Here is a 27,815-nt window from a genome sequence, read left to right on the forward strand (position 1 = left end):
AGGAATGAAGGATAAGATGCAGAAGCAGTTAAGAGCATGCTGCACTAAGCAGACAGCCCACTACAACATAGCAGACAGTCCTCTGAGGCTACCACGCACAGGTGTGTGGGTCTGGAGCCAGCTATTCAATCACAACACAAAACCATGGAAGAAAACAACGTCTGAAGTTGCCCTGCACACAGGTCATAGGAGGAAGCTACAGACTGGGCAATAATGGAGGTGAAACCAGAAACTATTGTGTACTGGTGTATGAGCAAACCACCAACCCATCCAAACTGACCAGGCTCAGGCCAGGAGCATGAGGACTTAGCCTCAGCTGTTATCTGGCTTGATATAGAAGAGACAAGGGGAAAAAATGAGGAATGCAAAGGACCAACAAGACACAACCCAGAAGGCAGGCGGGAATGGCAGGAAGTCCCTTACAATATGAACAAGAAGTGGGAGACTGGTTTGAAGACTACCTGAAGGACTACAGCAGGACCATGGCAAAGGTCATGTGTCTGGGGTGGACTATGTACTAGTAATTTATGGCTCCAAAAATGTAGTCAATGTTTGTATGAAGCATAGGCGACATATAGGGGAAGCCGAGGGGGGGGGGCACATGCCCCCGCTGAGATTGACTGTAGCCAGCTGGGGAGTGGGGGCTCTGAGAGAAGTGCTGGCAGTACTTCAAGTTTTGCCACCAGTGGTTCTGGGGTCGGCAATCGGTTGCTGGGGGGATCCCGGTTAGTGATCGACTGCTGGTGACCACCCCGATTCAGGAGGCACCAGTGACCCATGGTATGAAGGACACAACAGCAACTGTTAAAAGTAAAGAGATTTAGCAACCTGCATGGAACTTGGAGGGAGAAGCAAAAGTTGTGTGAAGTATCTGGAGGAAGCACCAGAAACTAGTTCATGTGCATAGGGCTTAAATATATAGTTCACATAATAAACAGCCAATTTTGTTGCATGAGGGTGCACTACTTGCATGCCATTACCAGCACACAGTAAATGAAACAAAGCAGCTGTCTACAAAGAGACCTGGGGAACTAAGGGCACTATGTTGGGACCTAGAGGCCTTCAGGCCTGGGTTTGACCTTTGTGCTCAGCTCAATTTGCATGCTTAGCTTGAATTGTGGTCAAGACCTGCACCCAGTGAAAGGAGCAGATGGAAAATTACTGTCCCTGACTTAAAATGAATCAGGAAGTTGGCTTACTAAATTGAATAAATATAACCTGGGCCAAAGAGGAACAGTCAGAGGAAAACCTACCTCCATCTAAGGATGAAAAGATGACCTCAGAATAGAAAATTCCAGTGAAAGGGCACCATATTTGGCAATCAGAAGCAAGTTTATTAATATGCATTAGGAGGAAGGCTTAAGTTAATTTTCTGTATTAAGAAATGCAAGCTATATGGTATATAAAGAGAGGTGAGAGAGTGTACCCTTTGGACCACTCCTGAAGGAAACCTAAAACGATCTTGACACTGATCCAAGATCCTGTCTCTACATCAGACATGGGAACCAGGAACCCCGGACAAGACTTCACAACCTATTAACCACTGAAGTTACGCTTGTAACATTATGGGGTGGTGAACAGTCACTCTGAGTAGCTACAAACTTCACATTTTTAACTGCTAATGCTGCTTCAATTTTAATTTAGAATTGTATCTGTTAGGGTTCAATAAACTTGCTTTTAGTTTAGGTCAACCGTGTCTTAGTCTCCTTCTTGCCTGGTATAAAACCCATTATAGCGTCATAGGGATGCAACAGCTGACAAGTAATATTTGTTGCATGATCGGCCCCTTGAAAGCACTCTATAGCCATGCCCTGACAGGAGTACATGGCTGCAGAGCGCTTTAAAAGTGCCGGATTGTGCTACAAATTAACCCTCATTTAATGAGGGTTCAAATGAAGGCGCTCCAAAGCAGAGTGCCTTTATTAACTTCTGTTTGTCCCTGCATGTGAGCAGGGCTGGGCTGATGCATCCCCACCTTGCCTCCACTGCTGTTTGCAGGATGGGATGGGAGAAAGGGGAGCTTCAGTCTGGGGTGTGCCCAGCCTGTGCTGGAGAGGGAGGTGGGTGGATTGGAGCCCCTCCCTGAGGTGGGAGGCTCCAATATACCTGCCCCCCCTCCAGCAGGCTGGGCAAACCCCAGACTGGAGCTCCTTCTCCTTTCCCATCCCCTCTCCCATCTTGCAGACAGCACCAGAGCTGAAGGGAGGAGGGGAGGTGGGGCCTAGGTGAGAGCAGCTACAGATGCACGACCTCTTTTCCCTGAAATGGCTCCAAAGTGGAGCTCGATCCCCACCCCCAACCAAATAGTGAACGACTTTTAGGGGGGAGTCACCGTAACTCATGGTGCTTTCTGTGAAGCGCCATAGGTTACAGTGGGGAGCTGCATGTCTGTCAGCGCCCCGGGTGTCACATTGCCGCCTTTGCCTCTCTTTTACAATGGACTCTACAATATGACAACATGTAAACATCCAGGTACTATGTTTCTGGTCCTTGGTCACTCTTTCACTGTTGGATAAATCATGAGAGGTTTGGGGGGAAGCAATCTCTGTAATCACTCCAAGGGATTATCACAAAATCTCAGGGGACCAAGATCACCTCTCTGCTGTTTCATTAACAAGCTGTAATACACCTACCCAGTTCTTCATCCTATGCAGTCCAACCTCCATATAGGAAAGCAGCAGAATTCTCCCTATTTGGATTGTTCTGTGTTTATGGGGTGTAGCCCCTTCCCCTACTTTCAGAACAAGCCCATGCTGCCTCCCCTTTAAGTGAACCATTAATTGCTTTGCTGTGATGCACATAGTCCCATGTGTTTCAGGTAGATGGACGTACTTCATCTATCCACTGTTCCTCCTTACCTACCACATTTCTGCCTAGGGAGGTCAGTGCTTTTAAGAGGCATATTTTAATGGTTCTTCTTTTTAAGTGATTTTTCTTTTCTTTGCAACTTCGTCCAGCATGCAGTAGCTTTTTATTTGCTGAGTGACACATTTTCACTAGCTCATCTTCCTATGCTTGTCCCATAATTTTTTCTAGAGGTGGCTCAGACTATAATTGTATCTTTTAAAAAAACCACAACCTTGCTTAAAATCACAGCTAATAAATGACGAATTCTTTCTACCACCAAAGGCAACTAAAACCAGAGTTTGCGATCTTTCTCAGTGCTATATCACGTACCTTTTTTTGGAATTAAATACCCATGGTACTGTTTTAAAACAATGACAGGTTAATTTTCATATCCTTCTCCATTCAAGACTAACAATTGCTCCTAATGAAATCTTGAGAAAGTCTCCAGGACCCTCTAATATTTTAGAGATTTACATTATTCATTTCCCACCCCCCCACGTCCAAGCCAAAACAATCATAAAGAAATTACTTGCCTACCAGTAGTGTATGTGCTGCTTGATTTGTAACATAATCAAGACGTGTTGTTAGCACATGCTAATAACTGTTTGTGCCACATTCATTATGCAAATGGCATCCAATAAACAGGTGGCAAATTACATCTATTACGACAACTTCCTTTTTTCACAGTTTGGAAATATTCTCACCTGAGAAAGAGGTTGGTCAGGTGCTGTGTAAGCTGACTCTGCTGTATTCTTTTCAACAAGACCCTTAACAGAGGTGCAAGTGCCAAGCCAAAACCTCAATTATTCATTTGTCCCTTTTTCATTTTCTTAAATAAATCAGTAGAAGCTGAAGGGCAGCCTCTTTATTTTCAATCCTTGGGGAATATATTGGTAGATCTGGGTACAGAAGGAAGTAACATTGCTTATTGATTTCTACGCTTTGAAGGCACCTGATAAAAATAAACATATTGTTCATGGTCTCTGTGGGTAATTTGATTCTGGTTTATATCTAATTGTTGTCTAATAGAAGGGTTAGTGCAGAAACAGTCCATACGATACCACCAAAGAAAGTAATTATGCAATTTATATTTCCCCGTTAGAAGTCCATGCACATCAGTAGATTCTTTATGGGATGTAAGTGATGCATAAGTGAAGCAGCGAGACTTGTGCATACTTGGCCTCTCCCAAATTCCTGCTTATTCCTAGTGGCTCAGTGCTTGTGTAACCCCAGAAACCGTATGTGTCTCCGAGTCCTGCGCCTGTTATTTTAAGATGCCACAAATGTCTCTAGGGTCTGGTATATTTTGGTGGCTTTAACCATGCTCATAAGCTGGGGGTCTCTCTTTTCCAGCCCAGGAAAGATTAAAAGCCACCCCAACACCTGTTCAGGGCCTCGTTTATTCTTGAAACAAAGTCACACCAGCAAAACTCTTCCGCTCGGTGATGCAGGCTCTTCCCTTTGTCCCTCTTCTCCCCCACCCCCACTCCACAGCCCGCCATAGACATCACTTAAACTTCCTGCCTCCCCCTCCTTTCCACTGAGCAATTTCAGCCCTTTATTCGAATCACCTGACCCCTTCCCAGCTGGGTCTCCGAATCCTATCTGCCAGGCCCAGGCACCTGTTCTTAAAGGACGTCTGACCTTGGAGCAGGGCCTGCTGGCCTCAGACCCCTTAGGTCTTAAACAGGGCAGACCACCCCACTACAGTAGGTTGCTATAAATTGTTTTATTTGACAAAGGCTTTGTGACCACGTGATAAAAAAAATGAATCATAATGAGAGCAAGGTTAATGAGTCTCACACGCAACCGCCACTTTGCATTTCCTAGCTTTGGAACACTTCATTTTTGCAATGTTAATGTCTTTTACTAGCCGGGTTTGTGCGGATTAGCTAAGATGTACTGTGTTTATACAGACACAAAGGTCCGAGTTTAATATCACAGTTCGCCCTGACCACTGTAGCATTTTGGCAGTGTATCTATATTTATTACAAAAAGCTTCCTGTAGAAGGAAAAAATGCAAAAATACTAAAACTTCTTTCTATACTGAGGTTGTTCCCAAAATGCTCATCTATAAGCAATGATGGAAAAACATGAGCTCCTGCAGCCTCTTGCGGGGAATAACAGCTACTTTGCATTCATGAATGACGGATGTCTTTTGTGGAACCCCAACATCATTTTGTGGTACCTAGATGCCTGCCCTTCCTCTGGATCCTTTAGCCTTATAGTTGGCTTTGACTTCTACAGTCAGTTCTGGTGCTTACATACCATGGTCATGGGCTCCACATAAGAATATAGATAGATAGGGACAAAGAGCTGAGTGGCTGACTGGCATTCAAATGAGGTCACAGAAGGGATGTACTTGGACGGCCTTTGCCCAGAAGCTCATTCAATCAAAAGTTGAAGAACTTATGATATGGGGTGTGATGAAGAGCTGACTAAAAACCCATGCAGGAAGGTTCTGATTTTTAAAGTAACTCCATAGGCTTCAGTGGAGTTATGCTGGATCTGAGTGAAGACTCAGAACCTGAAGAAATCCTTTTTCAAAGCCATCACTTCTTGCAGCAATCCATCAGCAACTGCAGCAACAGGTGCCATGTTATGGGCTTTTGCGATGGATCTTGACAGTCCCTTAAAATCTTGGCCCCAACTAGATGCTGACAACCATCCCCAGAATAAAAGCAGAGAGTTTAGAGGAATCAAGGCATGTTCATGCAGAGCTAGCTAAAGCAACACCTACTGTATACAGGTTTCAACCCCCCCATCCCTACCCCCCGCCTCCACCCACACTCATTGATGTGGAGCACCATGAGAAGGAAATCTGCACTGGCAGCTTTTGTTATTTTTTTAACTTGACCCTGACATTACCTGCTGAGTTCCCTGCACTTTCTGCCAAAGAAGTATCAGGGGAGGAGGGAAGTTTGCACACCTGGCGAGGTCAGCCTAACAATGTCATTCGAGGGGGATGGGGAAGAGAGAAAGACAACTCTATAGAAGAATAGAGCCAAGGGGGAGGGGGGAAACGACTAGGAGGAGGAGGAGGAAGAGTGGGATGAAACAAACAATTCCAAAAAAATTCTTTTAAGACATTTTGGAAGATCGAGTTTCACCACAGGGGCAAATACCTGAATGATATCAGTGTGAGAACTGCCTTCTGGAGCTCCAGGCTGCCTGTGCCATGTGCACTGAAAAGGCCAAAGCATTAAACAATCTTCACCATCGCTAAGGGCCACGGCCCGATTATTCTCTCTGCGTTTCAGATCCTCTATCATTGGAGCAATCAGATTATCACTGGACTTTCTTCTTCAGAGGGATTATGCTGTAGATTTGGGACTAAAGCATCATGCTGATCTGCTATGCACCTGATACAAAGCACACTGGAGCCAATGGGAGGCCTTCCATTGACTTTAGGGGGAACTGGATCACTCCCCGTATCAGTGCGTTAAATATGCAGCATAAGCTCTTTGGGGCACGGGCTATCTCTTACCATGTCAGAAATCAGTGCCTACCACAGTAGGAATCCACTGTTGTTTAAACTTTCTAGGCCCCACCAGAATGCAACTAAATAATAATAAACTAGTGAACCTGTGCTTTGCTGCGGAAGATCAATTTGATTTCTTTTATTTTTTATAACCTTTTGTCACAATCATCATCATCTTCACTTTATGGTTTATGCATCATTGCAATGTTGGATCTTGACCGAAGCGTTTACTGAGCAGCCCTGCATGGTTATATCACTATGAATTGCGCATAGGCCAACAGATCTGGCCTCCGGACTAAGAGATTTAATTTATATCGATGGGTTGCAGACCAGTGAATTCTTTGGCCTTCAGTCGGCCCCTTTGTGAGCATGCAGTAGCAACAAGCAGAAGCAGCAGGCTTTGATATTTAACCGTACACTTTGCTGTGTTCACATTAGAGAATTCCAGGCTGAGGAGGTGTGCCATATTGGAGCAGAAGACGGTCCTTCGATTCCTGGGGGAGTTTGTTCAACTACCATGGGTTCACACCTGCGAGCATACTCTTTCATGCACAGATGAATTTTACCTTTATGATAAACAGTACCTTTGTGCTAAAGGATAGGAGTTGTTGGCTTCTGTATTCATCCTGCAGCATTAGGCTCTTTTAGGTATTCTTTATGCAGGCCATAGAATATACTGAAGGGAAGGTTCAGGCCCTTGCTAGTCTGTAAGTAGAGTACAACAAAGGTTGATATGCATACCAGAGTAGTCCATGTTACTGAGAGACTCGCTGAAGTGTTCCTTACAACAGGAATATCCTAGGGAGTGAAATCTTCCTGCCCAGCTGTATTATATGACTGTACTTCAGACAGAAGGCACCCAAGGCATTTGTCACAAGCTCATCCAACATTCCCAGAGCCCTGAGTTTCTGCCCACTGGCCGCGTCTACATGGTGCAGACATTTATGTTTAGTACTTGCATACACAGGTACTAAATGACTGCACAGCAACCGGAGTTATTGTGCAGTAGTGTCCATGAATGGCTTTTTGGTAATGCTGACTGTGCAGTAGCTCGTTACTACTGTGCAGTAGTGTTGCATCATGCTTTGTCCCACATGACACTACTGCAGAGTAGTAATGAGCTATTGCACAGTAGTAATGAACTACTGCGCTGTCAGCGTCTCGTGTAGACCTGGCTGCTGTCTCATCGCTTGTCCCAAGGAACAGACCAAGGCTTGCCCTGGGATAACTCCTTATCCCTGCAAACCTCAGCTCCACTGCCTTTATACTGAACCTCACAGATGCAGCAGGGAAATCTCCGTTAGTCCTTGGTGGCCCAAACCTTTGGGTTGTGAAAGAAATTTTAGGGCCCCCTTTCCAGAGAAAGGGATGGGCTAGAATATCACTCCTTCTGAGATCATGCTTACCATAGGCAATTAGTAAGGAGAAAAAACAACACAAGGATTTATGTAGGAAAAAAATATATATTTTTTAAAAGATTTCCCAGCAAAATTGGCCAAATCAATTCCAAACCCGTGAGTCAGTCCAGACCCATAAGTGACACTACTACCAGCAACCATCCTCCACCCCCATCTGGGGCTTCAGATGTTCCCAAAACCTTTGGCAGGCATCCTACTTGCAGGCCCAAGCCTGGAGGCTTGGGATTCGGATGCCCCCGAGTTTTGCTTGTCCTCAGCCGGAAGGCCCCAGGAGCAAGCTAGGGAAGAGTCTCCCATTTCTATAAAGTGGGCATAAAGCCAAATGTTAACTATGCATTACCAATGTGGGTACTATCTCATGCCACCAGAGTGGTCTTCCCCAGGTGCGACTGGGAAGCCACCATGGTGATCACGGTATTTCCCCTAGGTGAGCATAGGCTATGCGTGATCTAAGCTGAAAGGCCGAGAAGCAAAGAATTACACAAAAAAAAACCCCGACCATGGATTTGAAGATAATAAAAAGACAAGTAAACTTTCTTGCCTTCTCATCTAGCCGTCCTGCGAGACCTGCCAGTGTCACCAGAAATCAGCCTTCCTGCTGATCCCGTCAGCCCTGGCTGCTGGAGACTTTGAACCTCCAAAGCCTGGGATCCCAAGACCATGATTCTATTGTACATAGATCCTAAAATACCTGCCAGCCCCCTCCCTTCCTCCCTCCCATCAGCCTTTATTTTAACGGCTTGTGGCTCACAGAATTCCCCAGAGATGTCTTTCCCTGAGACACCTGACATTCCCCTGGCCTGGTGGACCATTTCTCGCAGATGTCTTTGCTATTGTGAAATCATTTTCCCAATGCAAGCAGACAATAACTTGGGTACACATCCCATGAGCGGCCCCTTGTATCTGCCAGTGCGAGTGGCAATTGTCCTTGCTTTATTATCATAACAGCAAGAGATGCCTAGCAGTTTTGCCTACTCTTTTTCCTGGACTAAACCATATCCAAAATCATAAAGGTATGTACAGCCAGCATCACATAATCTATACAGTAATAACTAACATAAATGGATCCAGAATAATATGGGCTTTTCAAGAAGACCCCACATACCATATCAGTGACGTGCACACAAGAAAATCTTCATGACACCCCACAAACCCCCAAAACATAATGGGGTTTGTGACAGCACTTATAACTGAAGCCAGGTCATCACCCTTTGGGATGAGAGGTCATCTCCTAGCCAACCAGGGTTAGTAAAAAGAGTTGTCTGCAGATATTGCTAAATGAGCACTTAGCATCAGGGACAAATCCAGGAGCATACCTAGGCTATGGATTAACTGACCAATTGTTGGTGGGTGCTTTTAGGTGAAGGAGATCCCACCAAGGCTGCAGACTCTTCAAAGTGCTTTTTTTTACCTCCCAACATAGTTTCATAGCTGTTAGGGGCTGAAAGGGACCTCACAGATCATCGGGTCTAGCCCTCCTGTTGGGTAGGAAAGACTGCTGGGGTCAAGTTTGACTGGTACGCTGCTTAGGTTCGGCTCAGTTCTCAGCCACCAGCTGATCTCATCGAAGTACTGGCTATTCTTGATGACAATGGTATGCTGTCTCGGTGAGAGACAGGTAGAGCTGCATGTCATCTAGGTACTGCTGGAACTGGAGCCCATGGTGCCCTATCATGTAGTGGCTGTTCACGCACTTGGCATTCACAAAGGAAGTAAATTATGATCTCACATCTTAATATTACATAACAAATATTTGATACTTGCTTTCCTAGATACATCTCCATGGCTACTGATAGAAAACATCTCTAAACCTCCCTGGAGTTTTGGGATAACATGAGTGTTTAATTTGATATCAGCCCATAAATCAGGAATAGAAGAAACACATTAGATTACCAAGGCTATTACCTTATCAGTGAAGAAAGTTCCCTTCAGTGTTTCTCAAGTCCAGTTACAAGTGTCTTAAGGAACAAGAGTTTCAATACTTTCCTTAAGGACTATCCCTTGGTCTAATTCTGAAATATTACTCAGAGGAGATTATTCTGATTTTCTTCTCTTTGTTTCATTGCTTCTAGTTAATATCTCTTTGAACCACCCAATTTTTTTTTATTTTAATTACATTTCTTTTTCACTATTTGTGTTGTTTGTGTAGTTACCTAGAAACTCCAACTGAGACTGAGACCCCTGTCATTTTAGACACCACACGTGCATATATATAAAATATAGATCCTGTCTTGAAGAGGCTGTCTGACCATATAAATAAGAAGAATAAAAAGGGAATGGAAGGAATTATTTTCACTTCCATTTCACAGACGGGAACTGGGGCTCAGAGAGAAGAACGCCCCAGCTTTGCCAGTGGATCCATATTCCACCGGTGCCAATGGATTTTGGGGCAGATACAGTGGTCTGAACATCTGGATCCTATCATAGGATCAGGAATTCTCTGATGGAGCTGGGAATTAAACCCAGGTCCAATGCCTAACCCACAAAACTATCCTTCCACTTATTTATTAATCTCCCACCTTAATGTGAGGGACTTCAACATATATTTCACATTCAAATAGATGATGATTATCACTGCAGTGAAAGCAGGATTGGATTATTCACCCTGTGTCGTGCTACCTATACTCATGGCTCAGTCTATGCATGTTACTTCTACTGTTATTGCTATTAAGCTTCATACAGGCAGCCCCAATCTCATTTTAACCCACTGTGTTGCATGCAAGTGCATTTCTAATTTGCTGTTCACTGTCACTTCCAAGAAACTTGGAGGTTTTAAGTCCAGAAGAAACAACTGGGATCAACTGGTCTGACTTCCTCCATCAGGCCACTGAATTTCACCCTGGGATTTCTGTATCAGGATCAATAATCTCAGTTAAACTAGAACATTTCTTTCAGAGAAAAAAAAAATCTCATCTTGATGTAAAGACTTCAAACGTTGAAGTCCCTCACATTTTGTTGACAGGTTGTTTCGGTAGCTAATTACCATCACTATTAAATATTTGCACCTTCTTTCTCATTTGAGTTTGTCTAATCCAATGAAGAGCACCGTTGGCACAAGAACCAGTGAATATGAACCAGCCATAAATCAATTTATATTGAAAATTAGAAGAAGGTTCCTAACACTTCGAGATCAGCCTACCATTGGGAGCGCTGGGGGAAAAACTGCTTTTAAGATGAAGCTGGACAAGCTTATGCCCATGACTATATGAGGTGATACATGTGATAGGAGAGGACTAGACTTGGTTGTTTAGGAAGTCCCTTCTAGTCCTATGTTGCTATGTGCTCTTGGATACCTTAAATAACTGAAACTCCTTAACTCTTGCACTGTAAGGCAAATTTTCCAGCGTTTGAATCATTCTTAGGGATCATTTCTATAATCGACCCAATTAGCCAACAACCCATCTAAAGAGCGGACACCAAAATTGAACATGGTATTTCTGCCATAGTCCCACCACCGCCCTATACCTCCCACTTCAGCTTGGTGGTCCCTTGTGAATCTATCCAAGGAGTGCATCAGTGCCTTGGACCACATTGCACTGAGAGCTCATGCTCACTCAGCTTCCACCATGACTCCTAGTGCTCTCCCTGCTTTCCTGGCCACATCCCCCACCCTCTCATTGTGACTGGGTAGGACCTTGCATTTGATCATAAGGAAACACATGTTGCTCGATCACGCCCAGTTTATCAGTCCTCCAGATTGCTCTATAACATTGACTTGTCCTTTTCTGTGTTGCTGCTTTCCATTAATTTCCTTCCTATTGAGATCTAAAATATGTTTCTGATTATTTCCCTAGGTGCATTTGCCCACATTTCCCTGTCCATAGTTACTATTTCTTGCCTCTGTCTCTTTCCCTTTGTATTATTGCTCTGGTGCTGACAATTTAGTATTTGCGAATTCAGTTCTCATGCTGTTCCACATAGTTAATAAAAATGTTAAATAAAGCCAAGCCTCACACTGCTTCCTGCATGCTACCCTAGACAAATAACCCCACAACGCAATACATTGCCTTTAATCATGGCTCTTCGTTTGTACTCCTTCAGCAGATTTTTCAGCCCCCATGACAATGCTAATATCTAAATCAGCTTGAAGTAATTTCTCAAATAAGATTTCCTGAGATGCTGGGCCAGGTGTTTTGCTAATATCAGAAACCCTGATGCAGGAGACAAGAGATACACATTGAAAACCTTCTGCCTGGCAGAAAGCCGTGCTAGAAGTAAGATCAACCCAGGTGGCAGAACCAGGATGAAGGCTCCATCATGGAAAAGCAGCCATTCAATCCACTGGTACCCCACTGATAGAGAGAAACCAAATCACTTACCCACTCCTCGGTGATCACCAGATTGAATTACTGCAATGCTGTCCATTTAGTGATACCAGTGGGAGGGGGAGGCAAAGTCTACATTTAGCCTCAAATGTGACTACTTGCTGGTCTCTACTACTTGAAGCTTAATACGCCAGCTTTCGATATTCTTTAGGCTTCTGATTTGTTTCCAAATACAATTCAAAGTATTGCCGCAGACCTGCACGTCCCTCTACATCCCTGTGCTTGCTCCAGCCCGTTGTACCTCCCTGGAAGTCTTCCAAGCAAGCTGGGAGCTAGCATGTTTTGGGCACTGAGAAGGTAGTCCATTGCTGGTCAGGGTGGGCAGGCTTGACCCTTTATCACTTTGGAGGTCCCTCCCGCTGTGACTGGCAGGTCTTTTATGGTGTCAGGCACTAGACCACAGACCTGCGTGCTTAGAAAATATTAAAAGCCTGGGATAAACAGGAGATGACACCAGGGATGTGGCTTCAGCCCTCTGCACCTTTGGGATTGTGGCTGGAAAGTGCAGATGTTTGGCACCAGGCCAAGCATGTTCCCAAAAGCATTCACTGGCTCTTGTCCACACCTGCTTCTCATGCTGCATCGTCTGAGCCTTTTTTTCACGCCCCTTCAGAGGTCTTGTTGCTGGATGCCATCTCTGGAGCATGTCCCTCAGGGCACTATGTGTCCTGGCAAGTAACCCACCCTCTGCATCATTTCACTTCTCCCAGGATTACTCCTCTTTTTGAACTGGACGGCCTGGAGTCCAGTTCATTATTAAGTCTTGATAAAATCCACTCGCCTTTGGCCAGTCCAGCTCCGCAGTTGGCTTCATGCCCTGCTCCACAGAGTCACTCTTCTCTCCCCTCTTGTATACCAGAAGCTTATGCCTTATTTCCATCACAGAGGACTGCCATGCAGCCTGGCTGTCATGCGATGCTGCTCATCCCCTCTCCCCTTCCTTGACCTGTGTCCTGGCTGAGTCTGGGTCCCTCCTCCTTTAAAAGGGGATGCCACCTCATAAGAAATCTCTTTGCAATTGTCCACTTCTTCATGTCTACCCACAAGAAGCTGGGGGAAGCAACCTCTGTGGCTTAACTAGGCAAATGGTTGTCTTGCTCTTAGGAAGAATGGCAAGAGACAAGAGTGGCCTCCGGTCCTGTTTGCATGAAACCCACTTTAGGGCTAAAATTAACTACAATTTGCAAACCCTAAAGAAAATTAAAACTAATACACGCTAGGCATCCTTCATGCAGGTCCGTTTCAAGGTTGAGAAGTCCTCTCTGCCTTAGAACGTCCCTTTCTTCCTATTGCCAGCTCTACAAAGGTCATCTCAAGGCTCCCGGATCTGACTACAGCACAGACCAGGACTAGATGGGGACACTCATTGTAGGACCTCCTGCTTTGGAGTTCCTTCCCATAGCACTTTGCAAAACCTGATTGATTGATTGATTGATTGATTGATTGATTGATTGATTGATTGATTGATGTTCCTCTGGGCATCCAGTGAGGCTCATCTCTTTACTCTGTCTTTGATGAGAGCTGATTGGTAGGTCACCAGCTGCAATCGCATCTGGGGTGGAGGTTAATATCTATCTGCTGTTTAGGTATCATGTTGCAGTCAGCATCAGTCTAATGAGAAACTTGAAGTGGGCGTGCTTAGTATGTCAAATCAACTAACATAACTCCAGGGGACAGATTTCTTGCTTCAAAATTGTTGAAAAGTCTTATTTTGAAATTTAAAACTTCTACTTCAGGGGGGTCAAAATGGCTTCTGGTTGAGAAACATAGCAGCCGTTAAAGTTGGTTGCAAAAAGGATGGAGCTGGACTGGTCTCAGTGGTGGCAGATGACAGGAAAAGAAGCAATGGTCTCAAGTTGCAGCAAGGGAAGTTTAGGTTGGATATCAGAAAAAAGTTTCTCACTCAGAGGGTGGTGAGGAACTAGACTGAGTTACCTAGAGAGGTGCTGGACTCTCCATCCTTGGAGGATTTTAAGACCCAGCTGGACAAAGCCCTGGCTGGGATGATCTAGTTGGGGCTGGTCCTGCTTTGAGCAGGGTGTTGGACTAGATGTGACCTCCTGAGGTGCCTTCAACCCTCATTTTCTGTGATTCTATGAAATGTAAGGTAACGTCTGGTTTAATAATGAAAACAATGGGGCTGAAATCGAAACAAAACATTTTGTCCTGATTTGAAGACTTTTGGGATATTGTGGTGCTGAACATTTTTGAGATTTTGGGCTTTTCACTTTGATTAGGGATGGGGAAAAAATCCCCAAATGTTGAAAGTTTTCATGAGATGGGCAAAGTCTTTCCTGTCTAAAACTGTGGATTAAAGCTGCATCCCCACTGGCAATATGCACACTGTGCATCAGTGAAATCACCTTGGGCATAAGCTGTGATGATTAGGAATGATGTGCTGTTGTTATTAAATATGCATAATTCCAGTAGTTCATAAGGGCCCTGGTCTATGTTAAAGCCCCTCTTATGCTAGATGCTATAAACCCAGATAATGACCCCAGATAATGACACAATGTCTTCCAAAAAGCTGATGAACTAAAAAAGAATATGTAAGGTGGCATTGACAGTCCTTTCAGGGCCCCACTTTAAGTGCAGAAGCAAAAGGGATGGAGAGCCATTTACATGAAATTCTAGCATTTCTTCTCCTTTCCTTGCCCTTCGCTTCTGTTTCCCTCCAGTCTGAACCCAAGCATTTAGGAGCGATTGAGTGCGTCAGAGAGTACAACAGAACATACAAGTCTGAAGCGAAAGCCAGATCTACCAGCTTGCATGGAAGGGTAGCCAGTGTGCTTTCTAATTAACCAAATTTTTGAGAGGTGTTTTGAGTCTCTTGTAATCTCCATCCAAATGAGAATGGAAATCAAGCCCAAACATTGTATGTGTGTGGGGGTGGATGGCTGCTCCCCTCCAAAAAATGGAAAATGATGAAAATAAAGCATTTTTTCCACTAATTAGCTCAATGGGAATCGCTGCAAGAAGGTCTCTGTTTTCACAAAGGCAACTCCTTTCCTCTCATTCCCCCTATAATGATTCTACTTCATGGCTTCCAAATTGTTTAATTGCTGAGTAATTATACATCACATACACTGATTTTATCCTGGCAAGTGCTTGGTGTCAATGAAAGGTATTTTGAGACCAGTGAAAACATATTTACACTAAGTGCTGAGACACTGGAGGGGGAGTTATTTAGAAGACTGTGTGCTGTGGCTTGCCACCTAATACCAGTAAGTGCTCAGATCAGCATGCTTTTTCTGATGAAGCGCGATGGAAGCACAGACTCGAATGGAGGGAGGCTCTAGGTCAGTATTAAAGCAAAGCTTCCTAGAGTCGCTGTTTTATGGAATTATTTATTTTTACCCATGCTTCCTGTTGTGCAGCAGGATAACGCCTCCCAGGTTTGACAGTACATCTCCAGTGATGGTGATCTGACATTTCTTGGAAGTGTTCCTCAGGCCCATTGACATTATGCCGAATTGATGATACAGCCCGCCTCGGACTGGTGCATCCGGCAGTGATGTGGTCATGATTTAAGGTCGTAGGTAAGTGGTGAGCTACAAGCCCTTCACAGCTGAGAGAGGTAGAGAATTGATCCAAGGGCCAGCGAGGGGGTCATCCTACCAGCCTGGGATCAGTGGTGGACACTGGAACTCATCTTTCCTTTCTAGTTTATGCTATCCTGGTTGTATGTCACATGGCTCCGTTATATGCGGGAGCAAGCACTTAGATAGCTGCTTACACTACTTTCCTATCTTATTTGTACCACTGGAGTGACATGAAGGGAACAAAGCATAGCAAACTTGAAGGGCCACGTTCTCCTCTCGTTGAAGGCAGTGACAAAGCTCCTGTGATTTCAGTGCAGTAGGTGGGATGTCCTAATGAAGAAGTCAGCGGACGGGTGGATAAGGTAAACCTTTGCAGCAATCCTAAAGGCACCAGCACTGGTTTTCATAGATTTCATAGACATTAGGGCTGGAAGGGACCTTGCAAGATCATTGGGCCCAGCCCCTGGCCCAAGGGTCAGGAAGTCAGCTGGGGTCATAGGATCCCAGCAAGATAAACGTGCAAATATTTCTTGAAAGTGTCCAGAGTAGGTGCTTGCACCACCTCTGGGGGGAGTTTTTCTAGGCCTTGGGGTCTCAGACAGTAAAGAAGTTTTTTCTTATGTCCAGCCTAAAACAGTTTTGCAGGAGTTTGTGACCGTCGGATCTTGTCTTCCCGTGGCGTGCTCTGGTAAACAGAGGTTCCCCCAGATCCTGATGCACCCCCGTTTTTACTTACAGGCTACCACCAGGTCACCCCTGAGCCTGTGCTTCTCCAGGCTGAAGAGTCCCATGGCTCGCAGCCTCTCTTCATAAGGCCTATTCTCCTGTCCAGAAGTTGGATGCAGTACTCCAGCTGCGGCCTCACCAAGGCTGAGTACAGTGGGAAGATAACATCCTGGGTCTTGCTTGAGATGCATTGGTAGATGCAAGCCAGAGTTTTGTTCACTTTGCTAGCTGTGGTATCGCATAGGTGGCTCATATTCATCTTGTAGTCAATCATTACTTCTAAGTCTCTTTTGGTCATGGTGCTAGCAAGTGTGGCATTGCCAAGCCTATAAGTGCGATGTGGGTTTTTATTCCTGAGGTGGAGCATCTTGCATTTCTCCATATTAAATGCTATCAGGTTTTCATCCGTCCACCTTGCAAGCCTATTGAGGTTGACCTGGATCACCAGCCTATCCTCAAGTGTGGACACTCTTCTCCAAAATTTGATGTTGTCAGCAAACTTAGCCAGTCCACTTTTCACACCAGTGTCCAGATGGTTTATAAAGACATTAAAGAGCACAGGTCCAAGAACAGAGCCTTGGGGGACACCACTAGTCACCAAGTGCCATGTTGATTCAGTTCCATTAACTACCACTCTCTGGGTCCGACCGCAGAGCCAGTTCTCCAGCCATCGGACTGTGGAGTAGTCGAGGCCACAGTTGCCTAATTTTTCCATGAGGACATCATGGGACACCAGGTCAAAGGCTTTTTTAGAGTCCAAATATATGACATCAAGCTCTTCCCTTTTGTCCAGGTGATACATCACCTGGTCATACAAGGAAATGAGATTGGTCAAGCAAGACCTACCCGCAGCAATCCTGTGCCGGCTGTCCCTCACGATTTCCTCTCACCCACCTTTGTTATTGCCTAGCTCAGCTCCATGGATTTGCAGTCCCTTGGGTTGACTGACTCCTGACTTACACCCATGCCTGTAAACCCAACCAGGCTCACTCTTCCAAGAGCTACTCACTACAGAAGGAGGTGAATGTAAGCGAGCAGGGACCTTTGCAAGTGCTTTCTTTGATCACATCTCTTTGCAAAGGCCACCTCTGCTTTGTGGAGGAATTTCCCTCTGTTCTTTTGCATTAACTTCCTACGATGGGGATAGTGTCTGCTCCTGGGCAGCAAGAAAAATGCAATGCATGTCTAACAGCATGAGTTGTCTGGGCAATACAGCTGTAATCAGAGAATAAATGTGTTTGGCTGCAAGTAGCCATTGGATCCCAGATATATTGCTTTTCTTGCTCTCAGAAACTTGATGAATATGGGGTAAGGTCTGGGGTTTTGAAGACTGCTCCACAGGAATAGAGTTCCCTGGGCTACAACAAACAGCTCCTTCACCTGCGGGGACTGAAACTTATGGATGCCAGACAAGGCTGGGCACAGGCATGGGTGAACCAGGTATCTGCCCGGGGCCCAGACAGAAAGGGGACCCAAAAAATGATAATTTTTATTATTATTTTTATCATTATCTCCGGCAAACGGGGGCCCGATACTAAAAGTTCACCTGGAGCCGCCAGGAGTCTAGTTACGGTGCTGATGCCAGACTTCATTTCAGCTGGGAGAGTGGTTACTCCCTAGGCTAGATATCCCCCCCAAAATCATGCAACTGCTGATGGAACCTAATATGAAGGGAAACCGTCAGGGTTTCTATACAAACAGGTCCACTAGGGAGAAGCATCCCGCCTATATATGGAAATACCTATGTATGTATGTACTGTATATGCATGTGTATATGTGTGTGTGCATATACAGTATGTGTGTATGTGTGTATGTTCGGGCAAATATCTTGTATGTTTAAATATACAAGTCCAATGTATATGTGCAAAGTGAGAGTGCAGTACGTGTATAATGCACATTCAGGTACACTGTGTGTGAAGAGCATATATGCCTGTGTGTGTATATATAGTGCACATAGTATTTCTGTGTACATTATGTAGTTACGGCGGAAGAAAAAGGAGAGAAATCCTAGCCTATGGTCTACTCTCCTCTGAAGAAAGACCTGCAACATCTGCAGATGGTTCTGTGGCTCAAAGATTATACCCAAGTCACCTGAAGACCCATCAGTGAGCCATGGTAGGGATCATCTTTGAATCAAGGGATTGCCAGTGATGCCCAGTGATGTGTAGTTATACAAACTATAGAGAAATGTATGTGAAGTGTATGTATATTTCTAATGTGCAGAGCTTGTGTATGTACATATTGTAACTATAGAGGCCACATAAGGGGCATACTATATATGTATACTTTTTATATATGCAAACTATACATGCATCCAATAGACATATGCATACCTATGCAACATAGATATGCATATGTGCATACACATCCTCATACATGTGTGTATGGGTGTACATGTCTACACACATGCACATATGTAGATAGGGTGTTACATGTGCTGGGTCTCTTGCAGCTGGGATGGAGGAGAGCAGCACCCACATGCCTCGCAGCCCAGGATGTCTTGTCTACTACAAGCCATTCTGGTTCCTTAGCAAAAAGCAGGATGCTTCTGCTCCCTGAAAGACAATGCACTCACTGTCTTTGGAGGAAACCCCACATGCAAGCTTTGTGTCTTTGGGATCCATCTCTCCCAGTGGATACAGGGCACCAGCTAGGGGTGAGGTACTCTCTGGGCAGTTGGCAGCACCAAGTGCTGGCTTGGGTATAGGTGAGCTTTGCCATGCCAGGGGCAGTCTCTGCAGACAACTTGGGTAGGGAAGAGAGTGAGGAGACGGTTATTTCAATCCCTCCCAGCTCAAGAAGAGCATCTCCAGCTTAAGTACCTGGGATGATTAAGATGCATTTTCTTTCCAGTCCAGGGAAAGGGAGACTCCAAAAGCAACTCTCCGAGCCCACTCCTTCCCATTAAGGAACCTTTGGCCGTAAGCTGGGCCCACACCTCACCCATTAAGCAGCCTTTGGCCATAAGCTGCTCCTAAGTAGCCCAGCCTGCCCTGGTGCTCCAGCCCGGCTGCTTAGCACCTGCTCCAGTGCTCCATTAGGAGCGGGTAATCCGCTATCAAGGCATTTGTGCATTTGCTTGTAAGGAGATTGTAAAATGGGCCAGGAGCCTCAGGGTCCGAAGGGGCTGTGACCAACTCAGGGCAGCATGCAGGGCTGCAACTTGTGTTATGTCAGGGCTGACTGTGGCTTTGCTAAAAGATTAGATGATGGGCTGTATAGGATGGTTTGGATAAGGATGACCCTGTCTCAGGCAGGGGGTTGGACTAGATGACCTCTGGAGGTCCCTTCCAGCCCTGTCTCACTATGATTGTATGATTTCTAAGATCATCTTCTCACAACCAGCACAACTAGCAGGCACAACGCCCTCAAAACACCAAGGCCCCCCTAACCTGCTACAGGTAGTGCAGGGGGTGCAGGGACTGTGTCCTGCTGGTGCAGGAGGGATGAAAGTACACATCGGAGATCCAAGGAGAGGGCCATGCCTCTGCTACTGAACAGGGCACAGGGAGGCTGGTTCCCTCTGATGTACCATGAGGGAGCAGGAGCTGGGATCCTGACCCCTGCTGGGCTACCTCGCTTGGGGGGGCCTGGCACAAGACCAGCCTTCGTTAGCATTGCTGGTCTATTGGGAATGGCTGTAAGTGGGGTGTGGTTGTCATCATTAAGATGGTGGTTATCTTCAGTTGGATGATGGTGATAGCTATGTCTATAATGTCAGTGATGATGACGATGACCAGAAGGATGACAGTAGCCATGGTGATGGCGATGCCTGGCTAGGAAGGGAGAGGCTGGGCTTGCTAGCGGTTCCCTGTCCCTAATGGCATCTAGCAGGAGGGATCTGGGCCCAGCTTCCTTTCTGGGTTGGTTTCTGCATTCACTGAGCAGCAGAGCTGGGCTCTTGGGGGCACTGGGGGAGGGATCCACAGCCACTGCAGAGAGCTTGATGTGCCGCACCTCGTAGACCCCCTTGCCTCCCCTGGAGCAGCTCTTCTGATGCAGTCAGAAGAGCTGATGCCCACAGCTCACAAGTTCCTCTCCACCTAGTTATTTCCACCTGAGAGCATGCGGGTGAGCTGAGAAGGGCTTGTTCTGGGGGCAGGGACCCGCTCACCAGCTTCAGCCCAGCCTGGGCTCAGCTTTGCAGTAGGATCTGACCCCTCGAGGAGTGATGCTGTGGGCCCTGGAGTGCAGAGCCGCAAGCCACACTGGCTATGGATGATTGCAGCCCCAGTTCCCCTCTCCCAGGGCACTGGGCAGGGCCCCTCTGCACGTGGGCATGGCTGGAGAGCTGGGCCTGGAGCTTCAGGGCCAACTGATCTCCTCCTGGCACCCCATAGTGCAGGGAAAGCAAGGTGAGGCTGCCCCCAGGACCTGACCAGGAGAGAGGGGTGGGCTACACTTCCTGTCCCCTCTGCACATACTTTCTGCACCCCTAGCTGTTGGTTGGTCCTGGACCTGGTGAGCTAGCCAGGGTAGGGGCTGAGACTGGATGGGGAGGGGAGCTTTCCCGGGATATCCACATGGCCGGGCTACAGGTGCTCTCCCCAGATTGGGAAGGGGGCTCTGCCCCCAGCCCGGGTGAGGAGTGCTACTGAGCTAGCATCACTGTCTGTGGCGATGCCCAGGGGGCACTGGCTGGTGGCAGCTCTCCTCCTCCTACTGCAGTGCCCTGCCCTGTGGGTTGCTGCGGGCCAAGCTGGGCTGCTCCTAAGAGCACAGGGCCCCACAGCCGCACTGCATCCGGGCCAGTTCCCCCAGGACCCGCCTGGCCTCTCCTTTGAAACCGGGGGTCTTGCTGCAGAGGGTCCCCAGGAGGAGCTGCCAGTGCTCCACCAGGATGAGCTGCAGCAGGGAGGGAGGTTTTGAGCCCGACAGTGGGGGTCTGAGGGTCCAGTCTTGGGGGTGAAGAACCGGGCTGCAGGTTTGAGTCCCACAGGGGGTAATGGGGGAACAGCAGGGCGAGCCCCACGGGTCAGAGCAGCAGGGTCCTGGGTTTGAGCTTCATGGGGACAGAGCAGTGGGTCCCGGGTTCAAGTCCCATGGGGGTGGATCTGTGGGGTACTGGGTTCGAGTCCTGGTGGCAGGGGGCGGTCGGGACATCCCATCAAGAGCCCTGGGCGGTCTCTGCTCTCAGGTGGGCCTGGGGAAGCCCCCTCTCCTCTCCCAGAGACTTGCTTTGCCTTTGCCATGAGACCCGCAGCCCCCCACCCCAGTGCTTGCAGGAGGGGAGGAGTGCAGTGGAGCTCGTGCCCTCTTCTCTCCCCCGTCTCCTATTGAGTCTGTAAAATGCAGCTCTGCTCTGCCGATGCACTGATCTCCAGCCCACCGAAGTATCTTCCCCCCTCCCCAGTAATTATTTAATTAGTAACAGATGCAGCTCTGCCCTGCCTTGCCACTGCACCGGGCGCAGAGCTTCAGCCCAGCGCAGCTCTGCCCCATCTCCAGCTTCCTTCGTCTATAAAGCGGGTGCAACGAGCTTCAGCCGGGGCAAGCTTGTGCTCGCTCGGGCTCTTGCTTTCTACCTAGATCTAGATCGGTCTCTGCATCTCTATGCATCTACCTTTCTTCCTGAGTTACTCTATAAAGGTGCCTCTCTCTCTACCCCACCTTCTGCCACAACAGACGATGCAGGGAGCTTCAGCCCGCAAAGCTTTTGCCCTTTCTCGCTCTCTCTGTCTCTCTCCTTTAGTCTGGAAAGGTGCATCTCTACGCTGCTTTCTCCCACACTCAACCGAAAAATAAAAGGACTTGTGAGAGCCGTGCATTATTTTCCATACTTGGACCCTGCATCGTTTCTACAGGAACCTGCATCATTTATACAAGTGGGTTTAGGCTATTAAAAAAAAAAAAAATGCAAGACAAAATGATGACACGTAAGCGGGGAGATGTTGTAGCCAGTAAACTCGAGGTCTGGGGAGAAAGTCGCTCCCTTTAAATACTAGAAACTGCAGGGCAGTGACACTGGCATCCGGTTTGGTCAATGTGTTATTTTCCATGCTTGGGTCCTGCATCATTTATACAATAAATTTAGACTGTTAAAAAAAAAAAAGCCACGAAATATAAGCAAGAGATTATGTAGGCGGTAAACTGTGTAGGTCTGGGGAGAAAGTCGCTCCCTTTAGTTCCTTTTAACGAATAGAAACTGCAGGCAAGTGACTCTGCCATCAGGTCTGGTCAACGCGGCGATCAAGTGGCTTCAGGGCAGGGAGGAAACTACCCCGTACATCCTTCAGCAAACCAAGAGGGAAGGAAAAAAAGAAAACCAAACCAAACAAACCTATACACAAGGTCTTTTTTTGATCATAGGCATCCTCAGAGCCTGAAAAAAAAAATGCACATGACAGCCTGGTGTATGAGATACATAAATAAAATGCAGGGATTCAACTTCCTCGCTTTTTTTTTGGAAGTCCATTTCCGATGCACTAAAAAAAACAGATCATGATTTGACAGCTTTTCTGCTTGGTTTTCGCTTGGCTGTGTGTGAGAAAGGTGCAGAGAGCAGGTAAAGAATTTTTTTTTAAAGGACTAATTTAAAAAAAAAAAAAAAACCCAACAAAAAAACCCAGCAGCTGACCAGGGCTCTTTGTATTCGGTTCTCAAAATTACACCTTTAAAACTTCACCCAAACTCCTTTGTTCAGCCATCACTTCTGCCTGAATTACTCTCAGATTCGCATTACACACCACCCATCCCCACTTACTGCAGAAAGTTTATAAGAACAGCCCCTTGGCCAAAGGGAATAAGTCTTCGGCTTTTCCCTGTTGATGATGGGCACTGATCTTCCAGTCTGTGCTGTTTCCTCAGAAAATATCAACCTACTTTTCCCCCCAACCAGCCTGAAATTCCTACTGCACATTTTCTGATTTTTTTTTTTTAATCACCTCTGATTTCCACCCCCCCACAACAAAAAGGGGAAACAGCTGTCGGAGGTTGGTAACTAATAAACTCAGTGGGATAAGAAGCTGAAACGATCCTTTGTCTCCGCTCAGGACAGCAATGATATTTGCCTCCCCGCTTTAAACTTTGCCTTAAAAAAATAGCTTTTCCCCCTTTCTGCAATTCACTGCATACAATTAAAATGGAAGACCACCACCAAGTGTGCTAGAACCATTTTAATATAATTATACATATCTGCCAAATCCAGGAAAAAAAAGGTTTATGCATATATATCTTTTTTTTTCAATTAACATCTGCAAGCATAAACGACAATGAATTTCTCGGTTTAAATTCATCAGGTCAGAGCAATCGACCAGTGTCCTGTTTGATTTTTTACTGCTCGCTCTGCCAACAGTAAGATACTACAGATGAGTTTAGTGTCCTTGTGTGTATTCGTTCTTTCTCTTTCATTCAGAGACAGTTTGTTGTTAAAAGTTTCAGTGCAGCTCACCTCTGGTGCAAGGCGATCTTTTTTATTTTATTTTATTTTTAAGATGATAATAGGTAACTCAGTTGCTCTGAATTTCACTTATAATTATAACCTATTTAAATCACAGCAGAACCCCTGCTGATGCGGAGTTCACAGTTGCATACAATACAGGAGATCACAGTTTTGAAGTCTAGCACAGATTAAAAACCACAGATGTACCATTTATATAAGACACACACTGATTGTCTCTTAAAAACTACATATTGACTCCTTATGAACATTATTTCTTCTTTTTTTTTTTTTAAATAAAGTAGTGCAGCTAGGACAATCAGTAGCACAACCCACACAGCCCTGAACCAAGGTCTTTCAGTGCCAACTAGCAAGTTGGGCATGAAACAGTTGAATGAGCTTGAGAGAGAAAGAGAAAGAGAGAGACAGAGAGAGAGAGAAGCAGAGAGAAAGATAGAGATGCTGTCCATTCCAAAGATTTTAACCAAGGGTTGGCTAACACACTGGAAACCTCTGGGTGAAGGATCTTTCCACACACACACACAAAAGAAATAAAAACCTAGACAATTTATTTTAACTGGCCCATAGATGGAATGCTCTTCCATTCCTTTCAAACAAAGAAACCCAACAATTGGCTAAAACTATAAAGAACACAGGTTGGTCTGTCTCTTTCTGCTCACTAGATGATCTGTCCACTTAAGGCCTTCTTCCTTCATTTCCACTCTATTCCTTTCCAGAGCTTCTGAGCAGGAGATGAATCTGGATATGATCACACCAACTGTCTCTCTTTTTTCCTCTTTAATTTAACCAAGACCTGACTAAAACGGGAATGTTCAGCCCAGCATGTTTTTTTATTATTATTTTATTATCACAAAGGGTTCCTTCAGGCCTTCACAAAACCTGGAACTTCCATGAGGATGTCTGGTCTTTATAATCCAAGCAGTCAGCATTGAAGTTTAGCTTCCAGGAGGCAGTTTGGTCTTTATAATCCAAGCAATCGGTGGTTGAGTTAAAGCCCAAGCTCGAAGCTCCATAGCCCTGGGTGGAGAGGGAGGCTGGGGACTGGTTGAGATGGCTGGTGACTGCATTGGTACCCATAGGACTGAGTGTGGCCCCTGGTCCAGGCAGCTGGTGATGCATAGGGGTCAAGTAAGATCCACAGTCCATACCTCCAAAGTAGGAGGTTGAGCCAGCATATCCTTGGCTATAACCTGAAGCTTGGGTGTAGGTCATAGGGTAGGATCTCTGCATGCAAGAAGAGGAGGTGGACAGGGGATCTGAGAGTGGGGAGATGGAAGCTGGGCTCCAGATAGACACGGGGGCACTGCTGCTGGAAATGGCTGGGACTGAGGTGCTGGAGGGGGGGCTGAACTGGCCACTGGTCCCACTCTCGGAACTTACTTCCCGGGCCGGGGAGCTCTTCTTCTTGGCAGGCCTCACTTTGTTCTGCCCGCCGTTCTGCTGCTGTTGCTGCTGCTGGCGGCACTTGGCTCTACGGTTTTTAAACCACACCTTGAGAACAAGGAGAAAGGGAGAGAAGCCTCTGATTAGTGACATGAGTGACAACTCCGAGAGGGCCAGGGGCGAGTGCCCACGGACTCGTGTATTAAAGCTCTTGTTAGCCGGGGCTGGTTTAAAGGCTGTTGCAAAGAAAGCCTCCGCGGGTCCCGCTCTCTGGGATTATTAGTAATAATAGCAAGTAGGAATGGGCAAATCAAACTGCTTAATAAGGTCACTTTTGGGGGGGAAAAAACAGCCCTCACCATTTGCTACGCTTGCCAGCCTGGGGGCCCCAGGAGCCCCCATTTAAGTCCTATTGAAGTCAAGCCCTTAATTAGAAACAAAGAGCATGATAAATGGAGGAAACAATTAGGGAAACAAAGAAAAATGTGTGTTTAAAAGCGCGTTGTTTGTTCCTCCAACCGGCCATCCCCTCCCTTCTCTCCTGCCGCCCTTCCCAACCCAGCCATCCTGCCCCCCATAGCCCTGCAGGGATTAACAGATGAGGGATGGGATGGGGGGACTGATTAGCTCTGAAGGAGACCAGATCACCCAGAGCTGGTGTCACTGGCGCACTGGGCTCAGGCCTGCTGCCACTAGCTCCCGGCTCCTCCACCTCTCACCTCCCTGCCCTCCAGCAAGGCCTCTGCCACTCTCCAAGGCACTGCCAGCTGCAAGCTATTCGGCATTTGCCTCCACAAAGCCTTGGCCCGTGGTCTAACCAGTTTGCTCAGTGGTGAGAGAAAAAGAAGAGATAATGGACCTTGAGCAGCCTCTCCCTGTGGATTTTCCCAGCTGGCCATCCACAGACCCAGTGCCGACGGCACCTGGGTACCACTCAGCCAAGATAGCCTTCCTCAGCTTATTGCTCTTACTGCAACGGGCCTCTTGGCTGCATGGACACCAGAGGGTTTGGTCACCAAGGTGCCCTAGGGAAAGGCCTCAGACGTGACAATGCAGCCATTTAACTGGAATAACCTGTCCGTGGGGCTCAGGAAAGGTGCCCTGAGGGCAGGGCCTCCATGAGAAGGCAGTTGGCTCAGATAAAACCTGACTGCTGACGGGGTGAAGGAAGAGAGGTTTGCTCTCCTTCCACTGGGGGTGTGAGGAGATGTCCCCCAACTACCCCTGGCCCAGCCCTACAATGCCCCGGGGACAGCATCTGACCCATTCCTCCCCAGCGCCAGGCTCCTGCTCACAAGGGCACCCCCAGAGGCTTCCCCTGCACCTTTCCCCCTTGCCGCTCCCATAGGCAGGCGCCAAAGGAGCCCGTGGAGTCCACAGCAGGCCAAGTGCAGACGCGAGGCAGGGCTTGGACAGGGCCAGAAGGGGACCGGGCGCCCTGTTCCACCAGGGCCAGGCTGGGTGGGGAGGGAAAGGAGGCAGGATCGTGCCCAGCTGTCAGCGGGGGGCGGAGGGGGGAGTGGGTGGGGGCCATGCTTACCTGCACCCGGGACTCAGGCAGGTTGATTTTGAGCGCCACCTCCTCACGCATGAAGATGTCCGGGTAGCGGGTCTTGGCGAAGAGCGCCTCCAGCACGTCCAGCTGCGCCCGGGTGAAGGTGGTGCGCTCCCGCCGTTGCTTCCGTGGGGTCGCTGCAAGGAGCAGCCGCAGACCCTGAGCACTGCCGGGCAGCCCCCTCCCTCCAGCCCCCCACCCGCCTCCTAGAAAGGGAGATGCCTCAGTAACTCCCCCGCACCCCCACTCCAACCTCTCCCCATCCCCTAGGGAAGGGAGATGCCTGGCTCCGAGGTAAGGGACCCCGGGCATATCCCCCCCAGGCACCGATCCCCCTGCTCCTGCCCACCTCAGGGAGCCCCCGCCAACCTATTCCAGCCCCGCTGCCTGGACACCCTGGGGGTTGCAGGGCATGCACCCCCCAGCGCCCAGGGGCCGACAAGGTGAGGAGCTACCTCTCCTTGGCTGCTAAGGCCTGGAGGAGCCCAGCTGGGTGCTGCTTACCAGGGTAGCCGACGGAGGGGTGCAGCAGGTCCATGCCCGACGTGGTGAGACTCAGCCCATTGACGGCATAAGGTGGTTGCTTAAGATAAGACATCATGCTAAAGTTGGAGCGGGGTAGGGAGGAGGCAGCGATCGGGGCCAGGGGAGAGGGGTCTCGACACCCCTGGGTGCTGGGAGGCAGCGGCTGGGTCCGGCCTGCGACAGGGGCTCTGCAAGATGGAGAGAACAAGGCGGGCAGCTGAGGCTGGCTGTGCCCGGAGCAGGGCAAGGCCTCCCAGGTCCCCCAGGCCTGCAGCATGGGGGGACAGCCTGCCTGGATCCACACATCCCACCCGCAGGAGGGGAGGAGAGGCATTGCCCCCCTCCAGCAAACCCCAGCCCTCCTCCCCGACCAGCACCCCCACTCCTCCAGCCCCCCTCCCCTGCCTTGCAATGGGCACATTGTATCGCATTTGCATCCGAGGCATTGCCTGGCCTGAGCTAATTGTCTGCAACAAAACTTGATTGCAGCCATTTGCAGACACAAAGGGCTCCTGGCTAAATAAATACTGCCCATCACAAAGCCCATTGGGGGGAAACAAAGGAACAACCCCCCCCCCCACCCCGCCCCCCCAGTCTGTAGCAAGGAGTTGCGT

The 27,815-nt window shown here is 47.5% G+C and overlaps 1 protein-coding gene across 1 annotated transcript; it reads right to left on the reverse strand.

The window, feature by feature from the left end:
* Positions 1-23,458: 23,458 nt before the first annotated feature.
* On the reverse strand, positions 23,459-27,402 carry OTX2 (orthodenticle homeobox 2). The gene is made up of 3 exons (XM_019479929.2): positions 27,181-27,402; positions 26,662-26,813; positions 23,459-25,229 (listed from the first exon to the last, which is right to left on the reverse strand). The coding sequence occupies exons 1-3, from the start codon at positions 27,275-27,277 to the stop codon at positions 24,609-24,611; spliced, it is 870 nt and encodes a 289-aa protein (XP_019335474.1). The 5' UTR covers positions 27,278-27,402; the 3' UTR covers positions 23,459-24,608.
* Between the last annotated feature and the right edge of the window lie 413 nt (positions 27,403-27,815).

This window comes from Alligator mississippiensis, chromosome 2, assembly GCF_030867095.1.
Source record: "Alligator mississippiensis isolate rAllMis1 chromosome 2, rAllMis1, whole genome shotgun sequence".
Taxonomy (NCBI): domain Eukaryota; kingdom Metazoa; phylum Chordata; order Crocodylia; family Alligatoridae; genus Alligator; species Alligator mississippiensis.

Coding starts and splice junctions, on each gene's coding strand:
- OTX2 (XM_019479929.2), bottom strand. CDS start 27,277: ATGATGTCTTATCTTAAGCAACCACCTTATGCCGTCAATGGGCTGAGT. Junction 26,814..27,180: donor CCCCTCCGTCGGCTACCCTG/GTAAGCAGCACC, acceptor TGCTCCTTGCAG/CGACCCCACGGAAGCAACGG. Junction 25,230..26,661: donor TGCCTGAGTCCCGGGTGCAG/GTAAGCATGGCC, acceptor CTTGTTCTCAAG/GTGTGGTTTAAAAACCGTAG.